This window comes from Bidens hawaiensis, unplaced genomic scaffold, assembly GCF_021521415.1.
Source record: "Bidens hawaiensis isolate Kalapana, Puna unplaced genomic scaffold, B.hawaiensis_p1.1 tig00000636_1, whole genome shotgun sequence".
Classification (NCBI taxonomy): domain Eukaryota; kingdom Viridiplantae; phylum Streptophyta; class Magnoliopsida; order Asterales; family Asteraceae; genus Bidens; species Bidens hawaiensis.
Genome location: NW_027491038.1, coordinates 4,435,163 through 4,449,498, shown reverse-complemented (window position 1 = coordinate 4,449,498; position 14,336 = coordinate 4,435,163). Strand labels below are relative to the sequence as shown.

Genomic DNA, 14,336 nt, shown 5'->3' with positions numbered 1-14,336 from the left:
ACAAATTCAAAACCGGGTATTAATACCCGGTCGTACCCGGTTCCAATACCCGAACTCGATTATACCCTACCCGGGTACATAGGGTTGAGTTTTTCTCCTCAATACCCTACCCGATTTCTCTCAATACCCGATTTTCCAATACCCGATCATACCCAAAACCGGTTCTATACCCGAACCCGAGTATTTGAAAAAACCCGATTTGTGCACCTCTATACATCACTACATATGAATATCAGAATACAAGATACACATGATTATATAAAAATATTAAATTAATAAATTTCCAAACCATCACACTTAAACCAACGCATCAATTTGCTAACAATGACGCAAAAATGGTATAAATGGATGCAATACCATATTTTCTAAACTTTGTTATTAGTGATGTAGTAAATTAGTCATTTGTATAATTGTATATCAAGAAAAAGTTGTGTATGAATTATGAAAAGTTGAAGCGAAAAAACAAAGTGTAAAATTATTTTGATTTCAAGTACAAGACCTTATATGGAGCTTAGATTATAATATAACTCGTTTCGGCAAGTGTAATGTTTATGATAATGTAAAGAAGGTGGTTTGCATCGATTACACATAAGATAAGGTTGACTCAATTAACTACTGACAAAATATACTTATTAAACTTGATAGAGCCCTAATTTTGAAAGTATGCACCGATGACATCAATGCATTAGAATATAATAACACCTATAATTATTTTGTGAAACTTTGGTCTGACACGATCTTCAAACATGGCCTTAATTAGATTCTTTAAACATAGATTACAAACTTCCAATAATGATAATATAAAGTGTTCATTTGACCACTTCCATTGAATTTAATGTGCTGAAGAGTTTTCAAGTTCTTAAGGTTTATTCTTTTTAAACATCAGAGAAAAATAACAATTTACAGACTTTTTATAAATAAGTTGACTACAAAGCAGTATAAGGAAAGAATTTAGGTTACAATTTTAATTTGAGCTCCGAAATAAATTGAACCTACCTCGATAAGATATGTATATGTTGTGAATGTTTAGTGCAACTTGATCATTAGACTACAATGGGTGACCACTTCCATTCGTTGGTTGGGCAATAACTTAAAGAAAGAAAATTATACCTAATAAATAATCAACAATCCACCGGCACATGTTATAATTTTGTGAACCCAACCTACTTTTCTTTGTTTCTCTTATTTCACGTTTAACTTATCGTAATATATAAATTTATAACTTACAAAAAAAAAACTTTTGTTTTACTAAATATTTATTTAATTAAATCCGTAATATACATAAGCTTGTAACATAGTATAAGATAAGAATTACTCTATAGAATATTAACAAAATTTTGAAATTGTTTCAATCATGTCACTAAAGTTTTCTATATGTTCCAATCATAGATATTTTACCTGGATAGCAGGTTATGCAGGTTTTTTTTTTATTTTTAAATAGTTTGACATTCCAAAATATTTTTTTAAAAATTGAAAAAATTAGTAAAAATTGAGAAAAATAATTCTTAAATTGCAAAAAAAAATCTGGTAAATTTCAAAAAAAAAAAAAGTATGAGATCACCGTTTTTTTAAGTTGCCGGTTTTTTTTTATAAGAAACCATAATCTTTTTAGAAAAATTTCAAAAAGATAGTTAGGTATTCAATAGTAGAATTATTAATTGCTTCCATACAAAAAATAGGAACATATTAATTATATTGTAATTTTTCGTAATTTTTCATATTTTTTTGTTTTTGCATTTTTTCAATTTATTTTTTCTTTGCAATTTTTAGCAATTTAAATATTATTTTTTCAATTTTTACTAATTTTTTCATTTTTTTTAAAAAATATTTTGCAATGTCAAACTGTTTAAAAATAATAAAAAAAAACTTACATAAGCTAGATGCAGGTAGGGCTGTCATAACATGTCGGACACAACACGATAAGACACGATGACCTGTTGTGCTAAACACAAACACGAAACGATAACTAACCGTGCCATTTTTTTCAAACACGAACACGAACCTGTTTAGTAACAGGTTAAGACGTGTTACGAGACATGTTTAAAGACAATGAGTAATGCATGTGTAATGAAACCAAAATTTTCAAAACGAGCATCAAAGTCTTAATTAGTAGATAATCCATAAAATATTTGAAAGAAAAAACCACAAATCCATAATATACTAGAAACAAAAGACGATAAATATATAGCATACTTGAAACAAAAAACCATAGAAGCAAATTATAACATATATAAAAAATATAATATCGTGTTTTGACGGACATTAGTGAAATGTCATTTGTAAGTATGACTTTAGAAGTGTATATATATTATTATTTTTTAAAATAAAAATCTACACAGGTTACTAACATGTTAACATGTCTTTACCTGTTAGGACACGATTTTAAACATGTCTTAAACATGTCGACATATTTAAGACACGAAACATGTTAAACTCAAACCCAAACATGCTAAAACCCGCGTCGTGTCGTATCGTGTCGTGTTAACAGGTCCGTGTCATAAATTGACAGCCCTATATGCAGGTAAAATATATCTAGGATTGGAACAAAAATAAAACTTTAGTGAGTTAATTGAAACAAAATATTTTATAAGTCACCTGATTGGAACAATATTTTATTGAGTAATCTCTATAAGATAATAACAAACTTCACAGCTAACCCTGAGCCCTTTTCTTATTATTAGTTACGACATGTTTTTTTTAACGATCAACAAACCTAGAATGCTAAGTACTTCGTAACGGGTGATCCAATGACAAAATGCCAACGTTAGCTACCCAACGCAGCCGTACGGAACTCTTAAGCGTCTTCAAGTTATCTCCAGTTTCGGGAAAAAGCCACCCGCATAAATGCTCACTGATGGTAAAACCCGGACGCCCTCAGGATTGAACTGGAGATCACAAGGATCCCAGTCTTCATTTATTAAGTCACCTATGTTTCATCCAAAATATTGTAAGTGCGGTTTAAACTTGAATTTTCATAAAAAAACTCATGCTTCCTACCAGTATAAAGGACCACTAATGACACAATAAACACCTGTTTTGATAATTAACTTTCTTTTAGGTAAAACCTATTATCAAAGTTTCTAAATCTTTCGATATAATTATAACAATACTGTATACTTTCGTATCCACTCGCATTATCAATAACCTCTTCATGACACGTCGCCTAAAAGGCTAAAAGTCGGCGCCCATACACCCATCTTTTACATTATACATATGGTCTTATATATCCTGCTTGATTGTTTGAATGCATAGTGCAATAATAATATAAAGTTTTTATTTGACCTTAAGCTACAATAAAAGTCAGAGAAACGATATTTTTCACATGGGACCCACTTTAAGTTGTAATATATTTGGCCATATTACACATGTAACATATCCACCGAATCTTCACTTGCCAGCGCCTTGAGGCCGGCTCTCTCTTTGAATGCAAGGGCCCTATTTGCTTTGTTCATTTTGCACACGTGTCTCATCCGTAATTTAAATATTCAAGATTTTTTAAAATGCGAATCTTTATTAAATTCCCACAAACACCCTTTATATATCATTAAATTTTGAACTCAAATTCTCAACTTTTGTTCCATCTTTTTTTCGAAAAACCTCAAGTAATAGTGACACTTTTTTTTTCTTTGAGCCTTGTGAATCTTTTCTGATTTGTGGTTTGACTTTGACTTGTTGTGTCTTGTTTGGTTAGCATGGAGGAGAAATATGAGCCCTTGAAAGAGCTCGGTTCCGGGAATTTCGGAGTGGCAAGGTTGGTTAGAGATAAGAGGACTAAAGAGTTGCTTGCAGTCAAATACATTGAAAGAGGACCAAAGGTAATATATTTTGAGTCACGTAAATGGCTAAAGCTGGCTTCGACCTAAATGAGCTCAGATCGAAACAGTGTTTTAATAATTAGTTTTAATTTGGTTTGTGTATTAAAATTGTTTATTTGTAATGACAATAGGCATATAAGTAATCTAACTTAAAAATATTCCATATTACAATTTTCATGTGATTAAGTGATTCGACCCGTTCGGCTTAATGGGTTGATTGGTTTTTGTATGATCTCAAATGAATGGTAATAAAAGATTAGCTAAAAGCAAAAGTGTCAACCATGTTGAAGGTTGCCAAATATATACTTTTAATGCATACTTTATTCAAAATTGAAATTCTTGTAGTAATCATAATATTATTTTCATCATAATTAACAAGTTAACTTTACAAAGATTAAAAAATATGAATAAAAAGTGTTCGTGTTTATGGGTCAACCTAACCCAAAGTGGCATGTTTGCAGTGTTAGTTAAACTACCCAAACCTGTCTGGCCCATGGGCCCACCTATATTGCGTAACACTCTAGTATAATCCATTGGGCTAAAAATGGCACCTTTGGCCTTGTGAGACTAATCTTGATATGCATGCTATTAAAGAACTAGCCTTTATAACTGATTTTGGAATTCTTGTTTCAGATTGATGAAAATGTTAAGAGGGAAATCATCAATCACAGATCACTTAGGCATCCAAACATCATTAGGTTCAAAGAGGTAACTTTGTGCTTCTAAAAACATAACTTTCCACTAGGGATGTAAAGGTGCCGAGAGCGAGGTCAACTCGTTTCGAGCTCTATTGCTAAAGCTTGAGCTCGGCCCTATCAGCAGTTTTCCAAGCTCAAGCTCGGCTTGTTTATTATATATTAATTAATTTGTATATATTTCTAAGTACTTTTTATCATGATTTTCTACATAATAGTAATTATATAATTATATATTAAATAAAAGTTATATAAGTAATATGCTAGTGAGCCACTTTGAGCTCGATAAGTGAAGCTGGGGGCTTGGACTCGGGTCAGGTTCGCTTATTAAATAATATTAATTTTAGGCTCGAGCTCGGGTTCAAAACAACTATATTGGCAAGCAGTCTGAAAGAAGATAATCCAAAGATGAACAAAAATTCAATCATTATACAAACTAAGGCTTACTAAGGGTTACAGTATACAAGACCCGTAGTTTAATAACAATAACCCCGTGCAGGTTTTATTAACGCCAACACATCTAGCTATTGTTATGGAATATGCAGCTGGTGGTGAACTCTTTGCCCAGATCTGCAATGCTGGCAGATTCAGTGAAGATGAGGTTCATCACTTTCCATATTGTACAAATAAAACCGCGAAAAAATAACACATTAAAATGTTACTATTGAAAACAGGCTCGGTTTTTCTTCCAACAGCTTATATCTGGTGTCCGTTACTGTCATCAAATGGTATAGATTGTTTCGTTAGCATGCCTAAAATTAGTTTAATAACTTTTGTATCATTTCTGTTTCATAATCATTGTTTGTTTTGAACTTTAGGAAATTTGTCACAGAGATTTGAAGCTTGAGAACACTCTTCTAGATGGAAGTAGAACTCCGCGTGTCAAGATTTGTGATTTTGGTTATTCAAAGGTTAAGATTCACCTTTGTTATGCCAAATTTATTTTTAATTTCTTTATTATCAAGCATTTTTTGGTCATGTTTTCAGTCTGGTTTGTTACACTCTCAACCGAAATCAAAAGTAGGAACACCGGCATATATAGCCCCGGAGGTTATATCTCGTAAAGAGTATGATGGCAAGGTACAATAAATCATCTTTTGTTAGTTTGTTTTCTAGTATAATACTAGAGGTAGCGAAACGGGTTAGGTAACGAGTCAAAATGATTGTTTTTATGTATGGGTAGAATTGCCACATATACAAACATACATAGTTCTGACTGACTGACTGACTGTCTGTTTTGTGTTAGATTGCAGATGTTTGGTCATGTGGGGTGACTCTTTATGTTATGCTCGTTGGAGCTTATCCTTTTGAGGATCCCAGAGACCCTCGAAATTTTCGTAAGACAATCGGGGTAAGATTTTTAAAGTACTGTTATATTTACTATATTTGTCCCTAGAAGAACAAACATACATGTTGACTTTATGGCCAAAAGGCAAAACTTGCAATTTCCAGATTCAAAATCTATATGGATTTGACTACATTATAACCACAAGAACTTGAAAAGTTTTTAAGTTTTTAAGTTGGAAATTAGTTTCTTTGACTTAAAAGACTGTCATGACTTGCTTATAACATAGGGTTGTTAATTGTTATTATATGCAGAGAATCATGAGTGTTCAGTACTCGATACCCGATTATGTGCGCGTTTCCAAAGAGTGTAGGCACCTCCTTTCTTGTATCTTTGTTGCTAACCCATACAAGGTACTATTTCTTTCTGAATATTTGTTTGTCTGATTAAAGTGTTTAATCATTAATAAACCATCTATAATAAGAGGCATCATATCAAAGAGTTATTCACAAAAGGAGTTTGTTAGTATACTACTATATATACACATTAAAGAAGACCAAGTAAATAAACTAAATCTCTTATTTGTGTGGCGATATATCTAAAAGATGACAGTAACGGACCAAACCAGACCCCTAACCGGTTCGCTCAGCATGTATGGAACCGGCTAGTTAGACGAGCCTGTTTTTGGAGAGTGGCAATTGAATCGGTCTAGTGGTTAGACCAGTTTTGAATAAATTCTTTATTAATTTCTTTAAATGTGTTATAAGATTCTCATACACATAAGAAAGTGTTCCATATATCTAGGTGGATAAACTAAATATAAACAACATAATAATTTACTGCTTAAACATTATGGTCACATGACGTTGTCTGCTTTTAATTTAATTATGGTCACCAGTGACCACTTACCATTAGTGTAGCCGATTCGGTTTCAAAACATCAATGTTATTGCTCTAGAATACACAACTATATATCTACATGCGATAAAACAATAATAATATTACTAAACTAAAGTTCTTGAATCATTTCTAAAGAGGATTACTATAGAAGAAATCAAGAAACATCCTTGGTTCAAGAAAAACATGCCGAAAGAGCTTGTGGAAGGCGAGAAAACTAATTATGAAAACACGAGCAGTGATCGATCGCTTCAAAGTATCGAAGAGATCAACCGGATCATACAAGCGGCCAAAACTCTTGGCGAAGGGTCCACCACAATCAGAAGAATGGCCATGGGTGTGGGTGAAGACTCATTGGATCCAGACGATGATGAGATTGATGAAGACGAGATTGTTGAATCCAGTGGAGATTATTATGACTATCAAGTTTAAGGATTTATCCAACAAATACTATGATTCGTACTTTAAAGGTGTGTTTTGGGTTGCTCTTGGAAAATTTCCATTTGTATTAATAAGTTAGTTGTTACTAATTTATGGTGTGCCAACTTAATTTCTGTTGCATTTTGTATAAGATATTCATATATTCATATGCAATGCCATGTAGTTTGAGTGTGACACATAAGATATTGGCCACCCATGCTAATTGTCATTTTAAAGGTTTGCATCATAAACTACTAACGCCGAACACACACGCGCACACATATACCACATTAATTAGTAGACTAGTAGCTAGTAGAAGACTGATTCAACCTGACATTGATAAAAAAGATTAAATTTTGAAATATTAATTTTAGATTTGTTTAGTTAACCTCAACGCTCATTTGAACGATTCGTTGGCCGTTTAAAAAAAACGTCAACGCATCGGATTGAATGACTATTTCCACTAAATGCGTTTAAAAGTGTACTTAGACATAACTTAATGGCCAAATCGAGGTGCCTCAATCTCTAAGTGTCTAAATCTAATCAATACATAGTATTAAATTATAAAAGTTTTGAGTTTTTTATTACCCAACATGTTTTTGAGTTAATATATATAATTTAGTAAACTATAATATAGATTCATTTATATTCGTTTTACTAAGAAAAATAGATCTAGCTATTTCATAGGAGTTGAAACGTGTTCTCACTTTGTATATCTCATATTCTGCATGGCAAGATTGCATCTTATAACATAATATAATTGTATAATTTATGTTGGTTATGCTATGTGGTTCTAATTAATTTTCAGTTAAACATAAACGTTAATCAAAACTATAAGTTATTCTGTCTTTAAACCAATTTTACCCTCTACCGTTCAAATGAAAACGTGTCTTGGGTTTGTGACGAATTACTTCCCAAGATACAACGAAGCAACGCATAGTATGCCATATCAACATTACATGGGGGATGATAAGCTGATTGAACTTACGAATGTTTCAAATATTTCAAGTAGCAAATTAAAATCATGTTTAGTACCAACATAATTTATTAGTAACATGGTATGGCCGTATGGGAGAAACATAAGTTGACGTATGAAGATTTTTTCTCGTTTTATGAATGAACTTGGATTATCATATAGTGACGTTCTTGTAACCTTTTGAAATTTGAATGGTCAAGAAAGCTCAACGAAAATGCATCTTCATTCAGATACAACAAATTTTGGTTGCTACTTGCTATTACGTATAAAATGTGAGATTCGAACTTTATTTTAATTTACTGAGGTAGTCAGGTAGATATCCTTCATAAAAATACGCAAAGTATAAATGGTAAATAATAAATAGTAAAAGGATGAATTTGTAAAATGATGCCACTTAGTAAGTCGTTGCCCTATAAATTCCCACACTACTCCAAACTCCAAAGTCAAATAAATAATCACCCCACACCTCTATAAAAATAAACTTTCAATTAGAACAAAAACAAGTAAACAAAAAAGAAAATTACACTTTTGAGAATGAAGAAGTATTGGAGTTTGGTTATAGGTTTGATGCTTATGATGTTGTGGGCCATGGCTAGTGCGGGACCGAGTTCCGTGACGTGCAAGACAGAGAGGGGTCTCGCATTAAGCGCGTGTAAAAGTGTGTTGTATGGCCGGCTTCCATCATCGTCTTGTTGCAAGCGAATTCGAGTTAGCCATGGTAAGTGCATATGTCCCGTCATGACCCCTAAGGTGGTTGCTCTCGTCGATATCAATAGTTTCATTAAACTTATTGAAGGTTGTGGACGCAGATTCCCTCATAACTTCAAATGTGGAAGTACATCTCTACATTCTATCTATATTACATGTTTTAACATACAAATCTTCATTAATTGGAACTATGTTTAACAGTTGATTTTGGTTTTGCAGGTCTTACCATACCGTAAAATAGTAAATAATTGGGGTGTCATGATCTCATGTTGAAGCATGCATGCTTTGGGGGAAAATGGTGGATTATCAATTACGTATTAATATTGTTTGAAGTTAGGGTGTATTTGTTGATCATTTATGTTATGTTGTTTTATTTGTTGATTAACGTCTTTTTTTAAATGTCCGTAGTTTATTTACTGTTTTCTGTAATGTGGATGTTAAGACAAGGTTGAAGATGAGAATGCTATTACTGTTTTGTAATGTGGATTTTATTTGTTGTATTCTACCGACCAAAGTTGTTAATATGTGCACAACAGTACTGTGTTTAGTTGAAAAAAAAAAAAAAGAAAGAAAAAAAATATAACATAGATAGCTTTTACATACACATTGCGAATAGTTAAATGTTAATAAAAACCATGCATTTCCACTCCTTGTGAACACAAGTCTCTATGCTTCAAACCTAATGTGAAATACTCTTTAACTTAGAGCGTCTACAACGCTAAACCTTCAAAAATCGTCACATCATATTGTAAATTTTTCTAAAAAAAATCTTCACTTTCTTTCACAATATCAAATCTCCACAAAGTCCATTAAAAATTATTAAAATTATGTGTGTATATATATGTGTGTGTAATGTGAGTGGGCTGGGCCATCTCTTCATCCACCATAGAGTGTGTAGACATGGACTTTGCCCCACTATGTAGAAGTCCGCCTCCCTAATCCCTATCCGTGCTACTCTGCCTAGACCCGGACCGTGGGTGGTGGAGCACGTCGTTGATGCTCTTAAAAGTAACTTAAAAGTTATTCTGACTTTAGCATAGGGAAGTTATGTAAAGAACCTTAACTAGGGTTAAGATTACAATTTATACATGAAACAAAAATGATAATCAAATGATCACACGTTTGCTACACAATTTTCACGTGTATATAAAAGACCCCATTATAAAAGCCCTCCACAAAATAATAAAAACATATCTATAACTACGGTCTAGTCTGCTGAACACATATATGTGAAATGTGTGCACTCATAAAAGAACATCCGCACATACATATTGATAATAAAAAGATAACTCAAAGTCTCAAACGATTGACTCGTATAGAGGCATATGTGGATTAACATAGGATGAGATCGGGACCGTACCGGTACCGACCGGTCCCGAAAATCCCGGTCCCGAAATTTGCGAATTCTTGGTACCGGTACCGAAATATTCGGTTCGGTACCTGTACGGGACCGGGACGATACCGAGATTGAAGGTAAAAATTCGGGAAATACGGGTCCCGTCCCGTATGGTACCGGTACCGAAACTCAAAAATTTGGTACCAATTCGGTACTGACGGTACCAAACCGGTACTGATTTCGGTACCTGTACCGGTTCGGTACCGGTTCGGTACCTGTACGGGACCGGGACGATACCGAGATTGAAGGTAAAAATTCGGGAAATACGGGTCCCGTCCCGTATGGTACCGGTACCGAAACTCAAAAATTTGGTACCAATTCGGTACTGACGGTACCAAACCGGTACTGATTTCGGTACCTGTACCGGTTCGGTACCGGTACCAACCGGTACCCGTACCGATATTGCTCATCCCTAATTCGCAATGACCGATACCAAAACCGATTTTACCAGTACCAGTACCAATATCGGTACCAGTACCGATATTGCACAATGACCGGTTGGTACCGGTACCAACCGGTACCAGTACCGATATTGCTCATCCCTAATTCGCAATGACCGGTACCAGTACTGATTTTACCGATACCAATTCGGTACCGGTACCAGTAACGATATTGCTCATCCCTAATTCGCAATGACCGATACCAGTACCGATATTACTCATCTCTAATTCGCAATGACCGGTACCAGTACCGATTTTACCGGTACCAACCGGTACCAGTATTAATATCGGTCAGTACCGACCTTGTCTATTTTTCGGTACCAGCACCAACCGGTACCGGTTCAGTACATGTACCAACCGGTCATTGTGTTATATGTATTTACCATTGTGTCTTACGTTTCAGGCCATTGTGTTATATGTATTCATTATTGTATTTTATGGTTCAGGTTATTGTGTAATATGTATTCATTATTGTGTTAAATGTATTAGATAATTTGTTGGTATTTTTCATTATGTTTACATATTATTACACAAATGCTAGTATTAAAAAAAACACAATGGTCAGTTGAAAGACACAATGACGAAAAAAATACATTAACAAAGAGAAAGACACAATGACGAAAAAAGACACAATGACGTAATTTTTTATTTTTATATAATAAAATCATAATAATATAAAAAATAAAAAAACAATTGTTATTATGGTGAAATTTATTATTTTTGTTTAAAAAAATATCAGATGAAAAAGTTATAGATGTTTTAAAATGATGTGAGAATTAACATGTGACTTGCATGTGGAGAGAGAAATTGTATTGATATGGGCATAATTATATCTAATTATTATAAGTATTTCTTATATTTTTAGGTACTTTTGGGCCAGCTTTTATTGCATAATATTATTAATTGGTTCATATTTAGATTTCAAATGTTCTAATAGACAACGAGCTAATATGGAGTACTTTTATTAAACTTGAGACTGACGAACTAATGTTCAAAAACTTAAATAAATAAATTTACTCTATATAGTTATTTATATCGTTTGTATTACTAACAATGTTATTTAACTAATTTTAATAATGGTAAAAGTAATTAATCAAATTGAATCTTAGTTTATGAATACAAGTTAGCACATTAAACATTAACGTATGGCAGGAACATTTAAATGAAATATGATTGGACTTGGATATTAAAGATTATGAAGGTTGTCGGATATGGGCTTAGGTCATTGGGTAAAAGAAATAAAGGTAATGGAAGCAAGAAAGAATAGGACTGGAGGGGGGCGCCTCCTTGTGCTCTACTGTTGCGATATCTCACGGCAATTCCAAAAAAAGAATTATAAAGAAACAGCCTAGCACGTCAAACTTTACTCACAGAGGCAAGAAAGAAAAAAAGTGACTTATTCAAGCAAGCAGCTAGGTCAATTAATTTAAGCAGGCTAGTAGCTCAATCATATTTATTTCTTTTTACGATGAATCATAATATATATTTTATATTTGTTTCGTTCATAATTATGATTAGCTAAACTATTAGACTGCTTGGGTTTGGATGAATATTTTTTAGACTTGTTTTACTTTTGGTCTTGGATTATTATTGATCGGTTCATGTTTTGGTAAAGCTTTTATTTTATTTGGTTGTGATGCATATGCGTATTTATTAATTTATAATCAATAATCAGTTTTTGTTCCATATGCGTCTTTGTGAATATCTTTCATGTATGGATGCGTATTAGGTTGTTTACTGTGTGTTTACAACTAGTTTATGGTTAATAGTCGACTTATACCATAGGAACGGTAATTGAGAGTTTAGAGATATCTAATATTCTACCACTTGAGAGACCGGGAGGTAACTAAGAGTCGTCTGTTTTGGTTTATTGTGGCTTTGGGTAGTGATTGAACGGGAGTGAGTTACCCTAGATTCCTTTAGATTCTTACAAATCCAAGCTACAACCAAGTTCAATAAAAATACCCCTTTACACCTTAGGGTGTTTTGTGATTAGAGAGACCAGGAGGTGATTTAGTCTTTGGGTACCTTAGCATAGTTAGGTAATGTGACATCGGGAGGTGATCCGAACCATTACACCGTTGAGCTTACATGATTTTTAGGGTTCTTAGTTATTGTTGGTGAGATCGGGAGGTGATCTAGCATACTTTAGTTATTCCTTAAGTTTCATATTTTTAGAATACGGTACCAATCATACATCCAATTCCGAGAGTTTACGAGTTGACTAGTAGGATTCCTTACCTAGGTAGTTATTTCCCCTATTTGAGTTCTAAACCGATTTGTCCGTGTCTTGTTTCTGTGTCATTTTAAGTTTAAGTATTATTTAGTTTATAGTTAATATTATAGTAAATATATAAAAAAAACACAAAAATCAATTAAATCTATTTATTTAAGTTATTAGTCAGAGTCTAGTTTAGGTGTCGCTAGTGTCCTTTGGGTACGACATCCGGACTTCATTAGGCTTTTCTACCGTCGATAGGTACACTTGCCTGTCTAGTGGTCTAGCATTAGGAGAGTCTAGATTTATAAATTTAAAACTAGAGTGTCTAAGTTAGGTTAGGTTTTTAATAGAACGTTTTGCACGTCATGTATATTAGGGTCTATTTGGTATGGGGTAATGTAATAGGTGATAGAATGGAATGAACAAGTTAATGGAATGGACGGGGTAATGGAGTTGATCATTACCATTCCATTGACATGTTTGGTTACCCTGTGAGAATGACATAAATTATTAATTTTTATTTTTTAGGTAAGCTAGAAAAAGCCGGAAAAAATAAAATGGTAGTAAGTGGCAGTGGGATGGTGGTGGTGGGCGGGGGTGGCGGTGGTGTGACATCCCACACCGGTTGGGGAGGAGAACTAAGCCTTTTTTATAAGGAGAGGGATACCTTCCCCATCATAACGCGTTTTGGGCGCTTAATGGTAGTGGATGAGAGTAGAAATCCACAGTTAAGCGTGCTCAGGTTGAAATAGTATCAGGATGGGTGACCTCCTAGGAAGTATTTACCCGATCAACAAAAAGTAAATCAATGAGACGATGGTGGTACGTCCCACCCAAAGCGGACAATATTATGGTGCGGTGGTAGCTGGGCTGTTATAGATGCTATCAGAGCCAGGACCGGACCGGTGGTACCAGGTCCCGCGAGGAAGCTGAGCCCCTAAAAGGGGTGGATTGTGACATCCCACATCGGTTGTGGAGGAGAACTAAGCCTTTTTATAAGGAGGTGGATACCTTCCCATCATAACGCGTTTTGGGCGCTTAATGGTAGTGGATGAGAGGAGAACTCCACAGTTAAGCGTGCTCAGGTGGAAGTAGTATCAGGATGGGTGACCTCCTAGGAAGTCTTAACGGGGAACCAAAAGCAAACCCGTGAGGCGATGGTGGTACGTACCGGCAAAAACGGACAATATTAGGGTGCTGTGGTAGCTGGGCTGTTGCAAGTGGCGATGGGTGAGAGCGATTGGTGGTGGTGACGGTGGCAATAGAAAGTGGCGGGTGGCGGGCGGTTGTGATGACCGGCAGCGATGGTTGGTGGTATTGGATGACGATGGTAGGCGCTGGTGGGTGGTGGTGGTGTTGGGCAGCGGAGGCGGGTGGTGGTGGTGGTCGCTGGCGGCGAAGGCGATGGTGGGTGGTGGTGGGCGGCGGAGGTGATGGTGGTGGTGAGAGGACAATGGGTAGTAGTGGTGGGAGGGTGGTGGAGG

General features: G+C 34.6%; 1 protein-coding gene across 1 annotated transcript; it reads left to right on the top strand.

The window, feature by feature from the left end:
* The first annotated feature begins 3,647 nt into the window (after nucleotides 1-3,647).
* LOC143529378 (serine/threonine-protein kinase SAPK3-like) lies at nucleotides 3,648-7,167 on the top strand. Its single transcript, XM_077025193.1, has 9 exons — nucleotides 3,648-3,815; nucleotides 4,449-4,523; nucleotides 5,010-5,111; nucleotides 5,185-5,238; nucleotides 5,329-5,421; nucleotides 5,498-5,590; nucleotides 5,757-5,861; nucleotides 6,110-6,208; nucleotides 6,830-7,167. The coding sequence occupies exons 1-9, from the start codon at nucleotides 3,693-3,695 to the stop codon at nucleotides 7,121-7,123; spliced, it is 1,038 nt and encodes a 345-aa protein (XP_076881308.1). The 5' UTR covers nucleotides 3,648-3,692; the 3' UTR covers nucleotides 7,124-7,167.
* Nucleotides 7,168-14,336: the final 7,169 nt, after the last annotated feature.